This window comes from Budorcas taxicolor, chromosome 5 (genome assembly GCF_023091745.1).
Source record: "Budorcas taxicolor isolate Tak-1 chromosome 5, Takin1.1, whole genome shotgun sequence".
NCBI lineage: Eukaryota > Metazoa > Chordata > Mammalia > Artiodactyla > Bovidae > Budorcas > Budorcas taxicolor.
In genome coordinates this window covers 36,497,112-36,515,309 of record NC_068914.1, presented here as the reverse complement: position 1 = coordinate 36,515,309, position 18,198 = coordinate 36,497,112, and the positions used below count along the sequence as shown (strand labels likewise).

Genomic DNA, 18,198 nt, shown 5'->3' with positions numbered 1-18,198 from the left:
GTGGCAGCAGGACATGGTAGCGGCCTCCGGTGTCGGGGGTCAGGAAGGAAGACGACCAGTTGCAGAGGGAACTGATGTCAGGTGTGATCAGTGGCTCAGTGGTAAAGAATCTGTCTGCAATACAGGAGATGCTTGGGATGCTGGTTTGATCCCTGGATTGGGAAGATCCCCTGGAGGAGGACATGGCAACCCACTCTGGTATTCTTGTCTGGAGTATCCTATGGACAGAGGAGCCTGGTGGGCTACAGTCCATGGGGTCACGAAGAGTCAGACAGGACTGAAGTGACTGAGCACGCATGGGCTTGTTAGTTACCCGGGAAACCAGCAGAGGGTCATGACACTCACCACCACTTTGATAAGAAGAGTCACCAGCTGGGCCTGGGGGCAAGTCCACAGGAAGGTCAGTCATGTGAATGGGTGTAGGAGAAGCAGGCAGTGGTCGGGCAGGGCATGTGCAGAGACGATAGAACAGTCCCCTAGAGTGGCCTGGCCACACCCCGAGAGGGCAGCCCCTGCACATTCTCTGGTTTCACTGCTGCACCCCCAGCCCTGGAGTCCCTGTTTTCTCCTTCCCTTCCCCCAGAGTTACAGAGAGGGGCAGATGTGCTCCTTGGTGCGGTGGTTCTGAAGTGCCCCTCACCAGCCTGGTCCCCAGTTCCCCCTCATTAAGGAGCCTGGTGATGTGCGGAGGTCATAGTAAGTGCTCTGGGCTCCCACTGGCCACAGGACCCTGGCCCACCAGCACGTTGCCCACTGAGCCTTGGTTTTCTCACATGTAAGGTAGTTGAGTGATTTCATAGCTCCTCTGCTTCTGAAAGTCTGTGGCGCCCTAACCCTTGCCAGGGAACCCATGTGGTTGTAACGTTGCTGGTCTGAAGGACCTGAGCACTCTGCTTCTTAAGATACCTGGTCTTTAGCAGCTATCAGTAGATTAAAATCTGTGCCTCCAACTTCAAAATTACAAAGCCTTCTACCTCAAGGTATCCTGTGATTGCCTGAGCTCTTGCAAAATCCGAAAAGTTAGTGTGGCTGGGTCCTTTTTTCATTGATAAATGTGGACAAATTTTATACTTGACTTTGCCTTAGCTTTATTATTTACACTGTCTCCTGTATAAGGTCTATTCAAGGCTTTTTGAAAACAGAATTATGGGGACGTCCCTGGTGGTCCAGTGGTTAAGACTCCATGCTTCCAGTGCAAACGGCTCGAGTTCAGTTCCTGGTCAGGGAGCTAAGATGCCACATGCCTTGTAGTGCGGCCAAAACAAAACAGAATAGTGGTTTTCATAGGAGGGATTTAGACTGTCAGATTGTCAGATTTAGATCACCTCTGTGCAAGCAATCTGATAGACTACCATTGGCAAAATAAAATAAGAGCTTAGATTTAGTTAGTGACTTCAAAAATGAATTTCAGTTTTTTGGTTAACTGTTTTTAACACCAGGGCTCTCCTGGTGGCTCAGTGGTAAAGAATCCACATGCCGGTGTGGGAGACACAGGTTTGATCCCTGGGTCAGGAAGATCCTCTGGAGAAGGAAACAGCAACCCACTCCAGTATTTGTGCCTGAGAAATCCCACGGACAAAGGAGCCTGGTGGACTACAGTCCACGGGGTTGCAAAAGAGTGGGACACGACTTAGAGACTAAATGACCACTATGACAGCTGTTTTCAGTTAGAGGTCATTTAGCTAACTTTGGACATTGACAGCTTCATTAGTGGGGACACAGATGACCAATTTTCACACAGTCCCAAGCTCTGAATCACATTGGGACCCCCACCTTCCCAGCCTAGAACAGGTGGGTCTTGAAGACATGCTCCCCACCCAGAGCCACTGTCCACAGCTCCACTGTCCCCAGGCTGGCATCCCTCTGAGCTGGTTTTGTTGTTTCCAAGCCAGGGGGCAGGCCCTGGGCTCATAAGCTCAGAGCGTCCTTGGAGCTGAGCAGCGGCACTTAGAGATTTAACCAAGTAAGTCATCTGACTGTCTTGTTCTTCCAAGCCGAGGTCTTAGGCAAATAGTTCATGTTTTCAGGTTTTGAAGCATCTCTCTGAAGAGAATTGGAAGTTTTAGGGTGGGTGTGGAGTGAGGGGAGGCTTGCAGTGGGGTTGAGAGTCTGAGAGTGGAAGAGAAGCTGGGAGGGTTTAGCAGTTCTGAACAGAGGCCATGCTGGGGAGGGGACTGTGGTCTTGGGCCCGGATCGGGGACCCCGCTCACGGTTCCTACTTTTCCAGGGCTCCTCCGTGTGTCAGGTGACCGCCATCGGCGTGACCGTCATCCTGCTCTACACCTCTCGGGCCTGCTACAACCTGTTCATCTTGTCGTTCTCTCAGAGCAAGAATGTCCATTCCTTTGATTACGACTGGTACAATGTGTCAGACCAGGTCAGTGGGCGCTGGATCCTTGCTTTGGCAGCAGGCTGTGTGGCAGAGAGCTGTCAGCTCCTTGCTTTTGCTGCTGAAGAGCTGGGTGACCTTGGGGGTCACTTAACTGGGTGGTGTCTACATCCTCACCTGTCAGATGGAATCACAGTACTTGCCTTGTTCCAGCTCACACGTCTTCTGAGAAAATTAGAAAACAGACACACTTCTCCTTGCTACTTTCTGGGGCTTTTGTCAAGCGGTACTTAAAATTTTTAAGTGTTTTTATATAAATGTAATATGATTTTATTAAAGGGTGAAATTTGCAAAGATAAAAATGAATGGTATTCAGGTTAGAAAACACGTAAGATGATGAAGTGTTTTTTTTAATGGAGCAGTAAGCGAAAGAAATGTAGACAAAAGTGACCAAGGATATTAGGGGGTTAGAAAGAGCCCATTTTACATCTCAGTAGGAAACTCTTTCTTTTTTATAATGTATTCTAGAAATTTGTAAACAAATGAACAAAGGTAATGAAATATAATATGGCATCCATGTTCACAAAAGCTCAAAATGTAAACGACTGAGAGGGGAATTCCCGGGCTGTCCGGTGGTTAAGACTCTGCGCTTCCACTGCAGGGGACGTGCATTCAGTCCCTGGTTGGGGAATTAAGATTCCACATGCTGCATGGTATGGCCAAACAAAGAGAAGGAAAAAAAGAATGAGAATGAATCAGCATTCCCTAATTTGAAAAGTATCATTTCTTTGTCTCCCGCCCTGGACAAAGTGCCAGACACACAAAAGTGAACAGACCCATCCTTCCATGCAGAAGTTTATGTCCGCTGAAGAAAAGAGCCACACAGCAAAGAAATAGAAGCGTCTATAGTAGGAGTTTACTGGGTGGAGTTGCAAATGCTCCTGAGATTTTCCTGGCTAAACACTGAATGTCCAACTATAGACAAATCCACCTCTAAAATCCAAACAGTGCTCAAACCTTGAATTAACACTCTGGAGGAAAGAAGAAAACAACCGTGCTAAGTTAAAACTGATGGCAGGGACTTCCCTGGTGGGTCAGTGGTTAAGCCTTCACCCTCCCAGGGCAGGGGACTCGGGTTCCATCCCTGATCAGGGAACTAAAATCCCACACGGTGCAGCTCAAATAGACAGATTCTACCAAAAAACAACAACAAAAACTGAGGGCAAGATGAAATCCGTAAGAAGCTCGTGCAAGGGTTGGATTCAAACCACAACAGTCATAATCACCACCAATCAAACCAACAGCACAAATGTAGGGTGGGAGGAAGGTGGGCAGGGCACTGGTGAAGAATTTCCCTGTTGTCAGAAATCAAATACATAAAAATCTAAACATTCAACGGTGATAAATTAGAGACTTATTCATAATACCCAGAGGATTTTTATCATGGTAACATGTAGGTACAGTTGACTACTTTAATCATTTCTAAGTGCACAGTTCAGTGGCATTAAAGTACATTCACAGTGTCATGCAGCCATCACCACCATCCATCTCCAGAATGTCTTCATCTTCCCAAACTGAGACTCTCCCCCCATTAAACAATAAGGATTTGGTTTTAACAAAATACTTATTTCAATGCTTCTTTCAAGTATGAGCTTATAAATACAATGAATTTAAAATATCGCAAATTTTTATCACCCACAACACAATTCTGTTGTTTTGGGTGGCTGTTTGTTTATAGATACCTAGATCTATGTGTTGCAGCCAAAATAATCTAGGAGCAAGCAGATGGCCCCAAGTTGCAGGTTATTTGTGCAGAATGGTAGAAGCACACACAGCGCACTTTTGAGACATGTGGGTGGAGTTTCAGTGCAGAGTTTGAGTCATCTTTCTGAAGAGGAGCGAGACTGGTTTTGGATACTGTACTTTAAGGCTTCCCAGGCAGCACTAGTGGTAAAGAACCCGCCTGCCAATGCCGGACACCTGGGTTCCATCTCTGGGTCAGGAAGATCCCCTGGAGAAGGGCATGGCAAACCCACTCCAGTATTCTTGCCTGGAAAATCCCACGGACAGAGGAGCCTGGTAGGGTACAAGTCCATGAGGCCACGAAGAGTCGGACAAGACTGAAGCGACTTAGCATGCATCCATATACTTTAAACACAATGTGGTAGAGAAGGTGAGAGGATTCCATTTAGGGGACTGGCCCTTTATAGTTTGATGACGTTTCTGTCTTCCTTTGAAATGCCGGCCTTTCTGATAGACTTGCCCAGAAATAGCCTTACCCACCCTCCCTCTGGCCTACAGAAAGGAGAGCGCTGCTGCACCCCATCTGCTTCCAGGAGGCCAGCATCCTGGTGAGGGAACTAGATAGATCTCACATGCTGCAACTAAGAACTGGTGCAGCCAAATAAATAAATAAATATTTAAAAAAAAGAATTAGGAGAGGGACTCCCCTGGTGGTCTAGTAGTTAGAACTCCGTGCTTCTAATGCAGGGGGCACGGGTTTGATTCCTGGCTGGGGAACTAGGATCCCGCATGACACATAGTGCAGCCAAAAAGTGATTTTAAAGAAGAATTGGGAGAAGGCAGCAGAACATTATCATTATTCAGTTGTCGAAGAAAAGTCAGCTTAGAGACTTTATTTGGATGTAAGAAGATTCATTCCTGGAGGGTGAAGGAATGAAGCATCAGAGACCGGCAGTTACTGTCTTTGAATATTTTGAAGAAGATAATTGTCTATCCTGGGACTTCCCTGGTGGTCCAGTGGTTAAGAATCTGCCTGCTGATGCCGGGGACATGGATTCAATCCCTGGTCCCAGAAGACCCGCCGTGCCAAGGGGCAACTAAGTGGGTGTGCCACAACTACTGAGCCTGCAAGCCCCAGAGCCTGCGCTCTACAAGAGAAACTGCCACAGTGAGAAACCCGAGCACCACAGCGGGAGAGTGCCCCCACTCTCCGTGCCTAGAGGAAAGCCTGTGCGTTAATGAAGACCCAGCACAGTCAAAAACCATGTCAATAAAATGTTTTTAAAATTATCCATCCTATATGGTTTAAATAACTCCCCCCCACCCCCGCCCCACCACCAAGGCCTGGCACAGTAGTATTAATAGTATCTCATTTTAACATGCATGTTTTAGGGGGAAGAAATTACACTGAATTAGATTTAGTCTCTGCCATATTAGAACTGAATCAAACTTACTCTGCCCTGAGGCTGGTGACTCTCCATTTTCTCCCTCTCTTCTCAACAGGCGGATTTGAAGAATCAGCTGGGAGATGCCGGATACATAGTGTTTGGAGTGGTCCTCTTTGTGTGGGAACTCTTACCCACCACCTTAGTAGTCTACTTCTTCCGAGTCAGAAATTCTACGAAGGACCTGGTAAGTAAACCACTTTGTATTTGCAGAAAATGAATGTGAAAGTCACTCTGTTGTGTCCGACTCTTCCCGATCCTATGGACTATACAGTCCATGGAATTCTCCAGGCCAGAATACTGGAGTGGGTAGCCTTTTCCTTCTCCACAAGATCTTCCCAACCCAGGGATCAAGCACAGGTCTCCTGCATTGCAGGAGGATTACCAGCTGAGCTGCAAGGGAAGCTCAAGAATACTGGAGTGGGTAACCTATCCCTTCACCAGCAGATCTTCCTGACCCAGGGATTGAACTGGAATCTCCTGCACTGTAGGTGGATTCTTTTGCAGAAAACATCTCCTAATTCTAATCACAAAGCCTACAGTTGGAATTTTTTCTTAGATTTTTGATAGATTCTTCCATCTTATTCTAATATGAAAAGTTCCTTTGTTTAATTGAGACTTTCTTTTCCATTCATTATCTTTTGAGGAAAATTTGTTTTTCAGTTTAATTTTACCAAGAAAAAACCAAATAAACCCCAAAACATTGCATCTTGAATCCTGGAGATAGTGATTAACTTTTTTCATAATGAAACAGCTGCCTCACTAGTATTTGAGCCTTGACTTGACTTGCTATGAACCAAATATAGAAGCTTTTATTTTAGCCAAGGAAAAGAGAGAATGGTAACTCAGCTCTTCACCCCTGTGTCGTGCTGGATGGTGATTAGGGGAGGGGGTGGTAGGGAAGACAACTTTATTGTGAAGAATGCTTAAATCACTCCCCCAACTCAGTCGCATTTCTGGTCAACCAGCTTCATATAAATGTCCTTATGGGAGTGGGGCAGAAAATGCAAAACCTGGTAGTGTGAGGGAACTCATGGAAGCTTTGCTCCATGGATTATTCCACCCAGAGGAACTAGTGGGAGAATCACTGATCTGTGAAGCCCACAGAAACGTACGTGTGTGTGTGAGACTTGCTCGGTCATGTCTGACTCTTTGCAACCCCATGGACTGTAGCCCTCTGTCCATCCGGTTCTCCAGGCAAGAATACTGGAGTGGGTTGTCATTCCCTTCTCCAGGGGATCTTCCCGACCCAGGGATCGAACCCGGGTCTCATGCATTGCAGGAAGATTCTCTACCGTCTGAGCCACCAGAGAAACCCACAGAAAAGTAGAGTGATGGTTTTTGGTCAACATAAGCACAGTGTGGGTGGCAAGGAAAGCACTGGTGTTCATGACCAACTTGTGTTTTATCTTGTCTATTTCTTATTCATCTCTGGATAGTCACTGGCGAGCCAGGAATAGGAAAAAATAAAAAATAAAAGTAAGACTGGAAGGGGGTGCTTGGTGGAGAACTGCAGCCTGACCCATGAGCCCCTGAAGATAGAGTGGCAGTGGGCACCATTTTCCAGATCTGGCAAAATCTCCTTTTGCCATTTTCAGCTTCAGAACAGCAATTTGATGCCCCCGCTGACTATTCCTGGCATTGGAAACACCTGGAGGCTTCTGTAAAGTCAGACTCAGATTCTTCCGCATTGGTAGCAGAGAAACATGTGGAGAGTGGGCAATGGATTCTAGGCTAGAGTCCAGTGCCTTATTTTTCTTCCTTTTCTGAAGAAGTTGAAGTTTTCTGGGAGAAGCCTCTTAACAAAAATCCCTCTGCTCTCTATGCTTCTCCTTGGCTTTCCACAGCCTTCTCACCACTTCTTAGTATGTCAGAGGCTTCGCAACTATACTCCCCAAATCCAAGGCAGTCCGAAGGAGAGACTGGACATCTGAGCCCTAAGGAGTGAAAGACTGTCATTCAAAGTACTGTTTTATCAACACATTATTGACCAGAGATGCATTAATATGTCTTTTGTTACCCAAATATTATTGGCCAGAGACAGCATGTTTTTAGAGAGTGATAGGTTGCCATCACTGTGCCAAGTTGTTAGAGCTTAAAATTAATCAAGGGTTCCTTCTATAGCTTATGATTGTCATTATCATTCATGTTTTGCTTCATTAGATTTTTGTTCCAACCCTATGTATATTATAAATGCAAATGTATTACTGTAAAATTTTCAAAATGATGCATCTCGAAATTTTGAATGAAGAATTTTTTGGTGAATTTTATGCAAATCCTATCTCTAATTATCTGAGTGACCTGTATACTAGTGTCTCAAAAGATGATAGTTCTGCAAAATACAGTTCTGATTCAGACGTTGTGAATATTGGCCCAAAAGAAGACAGAAGGCCTAAGTGATTGGTTTTGATACAGAAAGTGAAGATGAAGCTCACGGTGCTGGAGGAGACTTTACAGGTGTGAGAGGTGTAATTACTGAATATAACAACCCACAAAGTGCTAGTGAAAAAGCAGAATTAATTTTTGGCTGGCCAAAATAAAAATTGCCAGCCACAGGCCTTAGTTTCTACAAAATTCCCTGGTAAATAATGAGTTAAATGAAGACAGAATAAAATGGATAGTCCGTCTGTCCTCTCAGGTCGCATTATCCAGGGAAACATGCAGCCTTAACACATCCTATGTGTATATGGAGTTACTTGGCTCTTGTGTTTGAATATATCTACTGTTTAGGGTATTATCTAGAGCAGTGGTTCCCAAACTTTTTGGCCTCAGGATACTTTACATTGATACACTATTAGTTTATTTGTTTGTTGAGGTATAATTGATATAAATTAGTTTTAGGTATACAGTGTAATTATTTGGTATTTATATATATTGCAAGATGATCACCACAATAGGCCACACATAGTTTACAAATTTTTGTGAATGTGATAGGAACTTCGAAGATCTACTCTTTCAGCTACTTTCAAATATGCAGTACAATATTAACTATCGTCACCATGCTGTATGTGAATCCTCATGACGCATTCATTTTTATAACTGGAAGTTTGTATCTTTTGACTCCTTTCCCCCATTTCGCCCACCTCCTTCCTATCTCAGGCAGCCACCAATCTGTTCTCTACATCTGTGAGCTTGGGGTTTGTTTGCTTTTAGATTCCCTATATAAGTGAGATGATATGCTATTTATCTCTTTTTACCTTTTTCTAGTTGACTTATTTAACTTAACATAGTGCTCTCAAGGTTCAACCATATTTTTGCAAATAGTGAGATTTCATCCTTTTAAAAAAAATGTAGTATAGTTGATTTACAATGTTGTATTAATTTCTGCTGTACAGCAAAGTGACTCAGTTATCCATATATGTATTCTTTGTCACATTCTTTCCCATCGTGGTTTATCAGGAGGTTTCATTCTTTCTATGACCGAATATTTTGTGTGTGCGCATATCATTTTCCTTATCCATTCATGCATTGGTGGACATTTGTGTTGTCTCCATATCTTGGCTATTGTAAATAATGCTTCAGTGAACATGGGGATGTGTATATCCTTTTGAATTAATATTTTCATTTTCTTCAGATAAGTATGCAAAAGAGGAACTGCTGTATTATGTGGTAGTTCTGTTTTTAATTTTTTGAGGAACCTCTATTGCATTAATTTATGTTCTCACCAACAATACACAGTGATTCCCTTTTCTCTACATCCTCGCTAACACTTTTCTTTTTGATAGTAGCTATTCTGACAGGTGTGCAGTGGTTTTTGCTATTGAGTTGTATGAGTTCTTTACATATGTTGTATATCAACTCCTTATCTTGTCTAGGGCTTGAAGATATTTTCTCCCATTTGGTAGGTTGCCTTTTCATTTTGTTGATGGTTTTCCTTTGCTGTGCAGAACCTGTTAAGTTTGATGTAGTCCCACTTGTTTATTTTTTATTTTGTTTCCTTTGCTTTTGGAGTTAGACCCCAAAATCCTCACCAAGATGAATGTCAAGGAACTTACTGCCAATCCTTTTTCCTAGTTTTATGGCTTCAGGTCTTACATGCAAGTCTTCCATCCATTTGGAGTTAATTTTTGTGTATGATGTAAGATTATAGTCCAGTTTTCCCAGCACCATTCATTGAAGAGGCTGTTCTTTCCTTAGTGTGTGTTCTTGACTGCTTTGTGGTAACTTCAGTTCAGTTCAGTTCAGTCGCTCAGTCGTGTCCGACTCTTTGCGACCCCATGAATCGCAGCACGCCAGGCCTCCCTGTCCATCACCATCTCCCGGAGTTCACTCAGACTCACGTCCATTGAGTCCGTGATGCCATCCAGCCATCTCATCCTCTGTTGTCCCCTTCTCCTCCTGCCCCCAATCCCTCCCAGCAACAAAGTCTTCTCCAATGAGTCAACTCTTTGCATGAGGTGGCCGAAGTACTGGAATTTCAGCTTTAGCATCATTCCTTCCAAACAAATCCCAGGGCTGATCTCCTTCAGAATGGACTGGTTTGATCTCCTTGCAGTCCAAGGGACTCTCAAGAGTCTTCTCCAACACCACAGTTCAAAAGCATCAATTCTTCAGCGCTCAGCCTTCTTCTCAGTCCAGCTCTCACATCCATACATGACCACTGGAAAAACCATACCCTTGACTAGACGGACATTAGTTGGCAAAGTAATATCTCTGCTTTTGAATATACTATCTAGGTTGGTCATAACTTCTTCCAAGGAGTAACTGTCTTTTAATTTCATGGCTGCAATCACCATCTGCAGTGATTTTGGAGCCCAGAAAAATAAAGTTTGACACTGTTTCCACTGTTTCCCCATCTATTTCCCATGAAGTGATGGGACCAGATGCCGTGATCTTCGTTTTCTGAATGTTGAGCTTTACGCCAACTTTTTCACTCTCCTCTTTCACTTTCATCAAGAGGCTTTTTAGTTCCTCTTCGCTTTCTGTCATAAGGATGGTGTCATCTGCATATCTGAGGTTATTGATATTTCTCCCAGCAATCTTGATTCCAGCTTGTGTTTCTTCCAGTCCAGCGTTTCTCATGATGTACTCTGCATAGAAGTTAAATAAGCAGGGTAACAATATACAGCCATGACGTACTCCTTTTCCTATCTGGAACCAGTCTGTTGTTCCATGTCCAGTTCTAACTGTTGCTTCCTGGCCTGCATACAGATTTCTCAAGAGGCGGGTTAGGTGGTCTGGTATTCCCATCTCTTTCAGAATTTTCCACAGTTTCTTGTGATCCACATAGTCAAAGGCTTTGGCATAGTCAATAAAGCAGAAATAGATGTTTTTCTGGAACTCTCTTGCTTTTTTGATGATCCAGCGGATGTTGGCAATTTGATCTCTGGTTCCTCTGCCTTTTCTAAAACCAGCTTGAACATCTGGAAGTTCACGGTTCACATATTGCTGTGACCATATATTCATAGGTTTCTTTCTGGGCTCTCTATACTGTTCTGTTGATCTCTGTCTGTTTCTATACCAGTATCATACTGTTTTGATTACTATAGCTTTGTAAAATAGTTTGAAATCAGGGGGGCATGATGCCTACTCCAGCTTTGTTCTTTTTATTCAAGATTGCTTTGGCTATTTGGGGTTACATTGATAAGTTATTGAGTACACCAACAAGCTAGTTTGGAGGTATGTATATGTGTAATTAAAAAAAATATTTGTTAATTAAATATAAATAAACCCATAATGTGTTACTCTAATTATTTTATGAAAAAGAACTATATTCTCCAAAACAAAGTAGTGAGAAGAGTTCAGTTCAGTCGCTCAGTTGTGTCCGACTCTTTGCGACCCCATGAATCACAGCACGCCAGGCCTCCTTGTCCATCACCAACTCCCGGAGTTTACTCAAACTCATGTCCATTGAGTCAGTGATGCCATCCAACCATCTCATCCTCTGTCGTCCCCTTCTCCTCTTGTCCTCAATCTTTCCCAGCATCAGGGTCTTTTCAAATGACTCAGCTCTTTGCATCGGGTGGCCAAAGTATTGAAGTTTCAGCTTTAGCATCAGTCCTTCCAATGAACACTCAGGACTGATCTCCTTTAGGATGGACTGGCTGGATCTCCAGAGGCTTCTCCAACACCACGGTTCAAAAGCATCAATTCTTCAGCGCTCAGCTTTCTTCACAGTCCAACTCTCACATCCATACATGAGCACTGGAAAAACCATAGCCTTGACTAGATGGACCTTTGTTGGCAAAAGCATATTCTGCTTTCTAATAGGCTATCTAGGTTGGTCATAACTTTCCTTACAAGCAGTAAGCGTCTTTTAATTTCATGGCTGCAGTCACCATCTGCAGTGATTTTGGAGCCCAAAAAAATAAAGTCAGCCACTGTTTCCACTGTTTTCTCATCACTGTTTTCTTCTATTTCCCATGAAGTGATGGGACCAGATGCCATGATCTTAGTTTTCTGAATGTTGAGCTTTAAGCCAACTTTTTCACTCTCCTCTTTCACTTTCATCAAAAGGTTCTTTAGTTCTTCTTCATTGTTTAAATTCTGTGACTCTTTTTAATGTCTGGCTTAATAGAAGACAGCTGGATTCTCCTATCTGCTTCTGTTGTGATATGTTATTTTGAAGTATATGAAGAAAATCAAGCCTCACATTTTAATATAAATGTATTTTTTAATATATACCCAAACTCAATGAGGTATGATTTCTTAAGATTTCGTAGCTGCAATTTGGAATTTAAACCTGTATCAGTGACCTTTTCACGTTGTTTTCTATGTTAACATCTGTCGGTTTACCTTGCACTTTGATATTTGCTCAGCGTTCAGATAATCTTTTGATGAATTTGTGTGCTATTCCTGTCCTATTCCTCAGCCGTCTTCTCTCCTCCCCATCTACCTTGCACTTTGAATGGATCTTTATACCCATGCATAGTTTTGTCATGTCATGTATTGGTCATTTGGAAAATTTTGGTTTATTGACTTATGCATATCTTTCAAAAGTGATATTTCCATTATACAAGAAGAATATCTCATTCATTAATCTCACCACTGATCATCAGAAAAATCAGATATTGGGAACCTGTCAACCTCACGGTGGAGAATACAAGGTTTCCAAAGCTTTAATGTTTGCTTAAAAGGTGAAATTTGATCAATGAAAACAAATAGTCACATGTTTTCCTTGAATTTACAGCTCAGTTCATTCCTTTTTGCGAGAGTGTCTGCCAAATGTCCACAGCTGAAAAGCCATGGTTGTCAGGAAGCTGTCATGTTGCATGCAGAAAGTAACTGTAACTCGGAGTTGTACAGGTTCTTTTTCTTGCAATAAAATTACAGTAGTCAGTTTTTTCTGCTTTGTTACGTGAATCTTTTTTAAACTGTGACTGTGTAGTGGTGAAGAGCGCAGTAACTGCTGGTACAGTTGGTGTCACTGCTTTGAAATGTGCTCAAGCAGCAGCAGTTTTGCTAACTACAGCTTTTGGATCACTGGTGCCAGTGTCAACACAATAGAAAAGGTAAATAGCTTCTTAATATGCTAATTATGCAAATAGGTATGACCCTGCTGATCCTTGAAAGCATCCCGGGAACATCCAGCAGTTGTTGGGTCACACTGCTAACTGCTCATCTGCAGTAGCATGTTAATGAGTGAAAATGATTCTTTATTCCCTAAAGGACATTATCTCCTGATTCATCCTGAGAGAGTTAATTCAGCATGAACAATGTAAAATCATAAATAGGAAGCCCTTCCCATGTTTTATATTGTAGTCATGAAGTAATTCTCATTAGCAGGCAAATCTGAGTATCAGGTTTGGCTTGGTGAAGCACCAGTGTTCATAAAATACCCCTGGGCAAGACCGCCAGGGTTAAAAGCATTATTACATATAGTATTTGGTAAAAATAGCTAACAACTGTATAGCACTTATATGTGCTAGGTCTTGTTCTAAGCATTTAAAATATACTAAAGTATTTAATTCTCACAGTAACTCTGTAAAGTAGATGAATATAATACTCATTTTGAGATGAGGAAACTGAGGCTCAGAATCATGGCTGGTAGGGGACAGTGCTCCAATTCAAACTGAGGCATCCTGGCTCCCAGATCCATGATTTTTTTTTAAATGTATTTTATTGAAGTATAGTTGATTTACAGTGTTTCAGGTGCCCAGCAAGGTGATACGGTTCTACAAGTACACATCTATTATTTTTGGAATTATTTTCCATCATAGATTATTATACGATATTGACTATAGTTCCCTATGCTATACATTAAACCTTAGCTGCTTATCTATTTTTTAGTTAGAAATCTAGCATTCTATTTATACTAGGCCAAACAAGTAGAATCAAAATGTCATAATTTCTTTAGTTAGGCAAAAATTCATAAGTTTTCTAAAATATATACATATTTATATTTATGTATATAAAAGCTTTTCTACTATACCTGATAAAGACTTGAGAAAGAACATCAAAAAAAGAGATGGAGAAACTGGAGAACATAAACTAAATGAAACGGGAGCACTGAATATGAAATAGAAAAAGTGAAACAAACTAGATAAAAGTAAAAGATCGTCATATAGTCCAGACGTTTTTAAGCATGACTGCTCATTAGAAACATATCTGGAGCTCTGGAGAAAAAAAAGCAATAACTGAGCATTTGTATTTTTCAAAAACATTCAAGATAATTCTTATATGCATCTGGATTTTAAAAAGTGATTATAGGTTTTTCTATTAGATCCTAGTTTTGGTGACAGAGAGTTCTGTTATTTTTCTGTTGACCAATCATGATACAATGGTATTAAGTGAGTAATAGTTACATAATCACAATGGTAAAAGATGCTTATCAGTTTTCACAATCAATAGCCAGACAAAAACCAAAAGATAATTATAATTGTAAGCCATAATGGGAACATGACTAACGTAAAAATATAAAATAATTATGTACAATTTGGGAGCAACAAGCAGAGTGATGTGGTGAGTGGAAGTGCATACATGCACATGTTTTCATCCACCCAGCCAGTCTATGTCTTTTGGTTGGTGCATTTAATCCATCTATATTTAAGGTAATTATCTATATGTATGATCCTGTTACCATTTTCTTAATTGTTTTGGGTTGATTTTCTGTAGGTCTTTTCCTTCTCTTGTGTTTCCTGCCTAGAGAAGTTCCTTCAGCATTTGTCGCAAAACTGGTTTGGTGGTGCTGAATTCTCTTAATTTATGCTTGTCTGGAAAGCTTTTGATTTCTCCATCAAATCTTGCTGGGTAGAGTAGTCTTGGTTGTAGGTTCTTCCCCTTCATCACTTTAAATATGTCATGTCATTCCCTTCTGGCTTGTAGAGTTTCTGTTGCGAAATCAGCTGATAGCCTGATGGGAGTTCCCTTGTATGTTATTTGTTGTTTTTCTCTTGTTGCTTTTAATATTTTATCTCTGACTTTAATTTTTGTCAGTTTGATTACTGTGTGTCTTGGAGTGTTTCCCCTTGGGTTTATCCTGCCTGAGACTCTCTGTGCTTCCTGGACTTGGTTGACTATTTCTTTTCCCATGTTCAGGAATTTTTCAGCTATTATTTCTTCCAATATTTTCTCATGTCTTTTCTCTCTCTCTTCTCCTTCTGGGACCCCTATAATGCCAGTGTCGGTGTGTTTAATGTTGTCTCAGAGGTCTCTCAGACTGTCTTCTTTTCATTCTTTTTTCTATGTTCTGTGGCAGTGATTTCCACCCTTCTATCCTCCAGGTCATTTATCGGTTCTTCTGCCTCAATTATTCTGCTATTGATTCCTTCTAGTGTATTATTCATCTCTGTTTGTTAGTTCTTTAGTTCTTGTAGGTCTTAGGTAAACATTTCTTATATCTTTTCAATCTTTGCCTCTATTCTTTTCCAGAAATCCTGGATCATCTTCACTGTCATTATTCTGAATTTTTTTTTTCTGGAAGGTTGCCTATCTCCACTTTATTTAGTTGTTTTTCTGGGGTTTTATCTTGTCCTTTCATCTGGGACATAACTTTCTGCTTTTTCATCCTGATTAACTTTCTGTACTATAGTTTTTGTTTTAGCTGCTGTGGGACTGTGTTTCTTGTTTCTTCTGTGTGCCCTCTGATGGATGAAGCTAAGAGGCTTGTGTAAGCTTCTTGATGGGAGGAACAGGGAAAAACTAGGTCTTGCTCTGGTGGGCAGGGCCTTGCTCAGTAAAGCTTTAATCCAATTATCTGATGATGGGTGGGGTTGCCCTCCCTCCCTGGTAGTTGTTTGGCCTGAGGCGACCCAGCCCTGGGGTCTAAGGGCTCTATGGTAAGGTTAATGGCAAACTCCAAGACGGTTTATGCCAAGGGGGGACCTTCCAGTGCCTCCCATCCCTGTGGTATGCCCCTGAGTGCCCACGCCTTCACAGGAGGCCCTCTAATACTAGCAGGTAGTTTTGGTTCAGTCTCCTGTGGGGTCACTGCCCCTCTCCTCTGGGTCTTGGTGCATGCATGGTTTTGTTTGTGCCCTCCAAAACTGGAGTCTCTATTTCCCCCAGTCCTCTGGAAGTCCTATAATCAAATCCTGCTGACCCTCAAGGCCAGGTTCCCTGGGGATTCCCAGTCCCTATGTTGGATCCCCAGGCTGGGAAGCCTGATGTGGGGTTTAGAATCTTCATAACAGTGAGAGAACTTCTTTGGTATTATTCTTCTCCAGTCTGTGGGTCACCCACCTGGAGGGTATGGGATTTGATTTCATTGTGATTGCACCCCTCCTACCATCTTGCTGTGGCTTCATTGTCTTTGGATGTGGGGTATCTTTTATTGGTGGATTCTGGCATCCTCCTATCAATGGTTCTTCAAAGCTAGTTGCAATTTTGGTGCTTTTGCAGGAAGAGATGAACACACGTCCTTGTACGCCACCATGAAATGGAAGTCAGGTCCATGATTTTAATTCTGTCCTACACTGTGGCTTTGCTCGGCATAATAAGGTTTGGAGAAGAAACTAAATTCCTAATGACTCAGTAATAGTCCTATTACTATCTGTAACTTTGACCCTGATGCTGGGAAAGATCGAGGGCAGGAGGAGAAGGAGGCGATAGAGGATAAGATGGTTGGATGGCATCACTCACTCAATGGACATGAGTTTGAGCAAACTCCAGGAGATGGTGAAGGACAGGGAAGCCTGGAGTGCTGCAGTCACACGGGGTCACAAAGAGTTGGATATGACTTAGCGACTGAATAACAATCTGTAACTTCTGTAATTTGACAAAAATCAGATATTCTTTTGGGGAGAAACTTGTAATTTAATTAATACTCACTGACTTTTAAAAGAGCACATCCTGCAGGTGGGGTGTTTTTAAAACATGTTCTCTACCATTTGTATCCAGAACACAGTGGGTATAAACAAGCCTCTATACTTGACATCACTGGAGCCAGTGTAACAGTGTACGTGTGGCTCTTTGGATCCACATCAGAGACCCAAGGGGTGCTTGCTTGGTCTAAGTATTGATGCTTAGGCCATGTCCTGGACTCAGTTGAGAATCTCTCAGGGTAGGTTCTGGGAATCTACATTTTAAATAATTTAATAACCACCCCAAGTGCTTTGAATGCACTGTAAAGTTTGAGAATCTCCATTTTATATGTGTGTGTGTATACACACACACAAACACACACATATTTTAAACAGCTTTATTGAGATATAATTTCCATACAACAAACGGTTTACCCATTTCATGTGTGTAATTAAATGGTTGTTGATATATTCAGGTATGTGCAGTTATCACCACCATAGAACATTTTTTATCAACTCAGAAAGAAACGTCATACCCTTTATCTACCATGCCCCATACCCCTTCCCCAAGCAACTACTGATCTACTTTCTGTGTCTACAGACTTCCCTATTCTGGACTTTGATAAGGATGGGGTCATATAGCATGCCACTTTTTGTCACTGGCTCTTCCGCTTGGCACAGTGTTTTCAAGGTTCATCCACACTGTAGTATGTGTTAGTACCTCATCCCTTTTTATGGCCAGTATTTCATAGTGTGGGTATGCCACATCTTGTTTATCCATCCATTGATGGACATTTGGGTTGTTTCCACCTCTTGACTGTTAGAATAATGCTGCTATAAATATTCATTACAATTTTCTGTTTGAACATAGGTCTTCGTGTCTCTTCAGTATGTATCTAGCAGTACAATTGCTTGGGTCATTTGGTAATTCTAGGTTTAACTTTTTTGAAAAACTGCCAGAGAGTTTTTATTCCCAGTAGTGAAGTTTCTTCTACATCCTCCCCAGTGCTTGGTTATCTGGCTTTTTGATTCTGGACACTGTGATAGGTATCTCATTTTGGCTTTTAATTTGCATTTCACTGATGACTACAGATGTCAAGCATTTTTAAAATGTATTTATTTGGCCATTTGTAGATCTTCCTTGGAAAAATGGCTATTCAGATCCTTTGCCCACTTAAACATTTTTTTTAATTGGAGGATAATTGCTTTACAATATTGGGTTGGTTCCTACTATTTATCAACATGAATCAGCCATAGGTATACATATGTCCCCTCCCTCTTGAACCTCCCTCCCATCTCCCACCCTTCTAGGTTGTCACAGAGCGCCTGATTTGAGCTTCTTGCATTGAGTTGACTTTTTACTATTGAGTTGTAAGAGTTCTTGTATATTTTAGATACAAGTCTCTTGTAAGATACATGATTTGCAAATATTTTCTCTGTGTGGCTGTCTTTTCACATTTTTGATGGTATCTTTTGAAGCAAAAATACTTAATTTTGATGA

The 18,198-nt window shown here is 41.8% G+C and overlaps 1 protein-coding gene across 1 annotated transcript in view; it reads left to right on the top strand.

Moving 5' to 3' along the window:
* Positions 1 to 18,198, top strand: part of GPR137B (G protein-coupled receptor 137B) — a 55,463-nt gene that overhangs the window by 34,076 nt on the left and 3,189 nt on the right. Inside the window, exons 4-5 of the mRNA XM_052640689.1 lie at positions 2,228 to 2,377; positions 5,576 to 5,704. Coding sequence (XP_052496649.1) covers positions 2,228 to 2,377; positions 5,576 to 5,704 — 279 coding nt within the window. The remainder of the gene's footprint in view (positions 1 to 2,227; positions 2,378 to 5,575; positions 5,705 to 18,198) is intronic.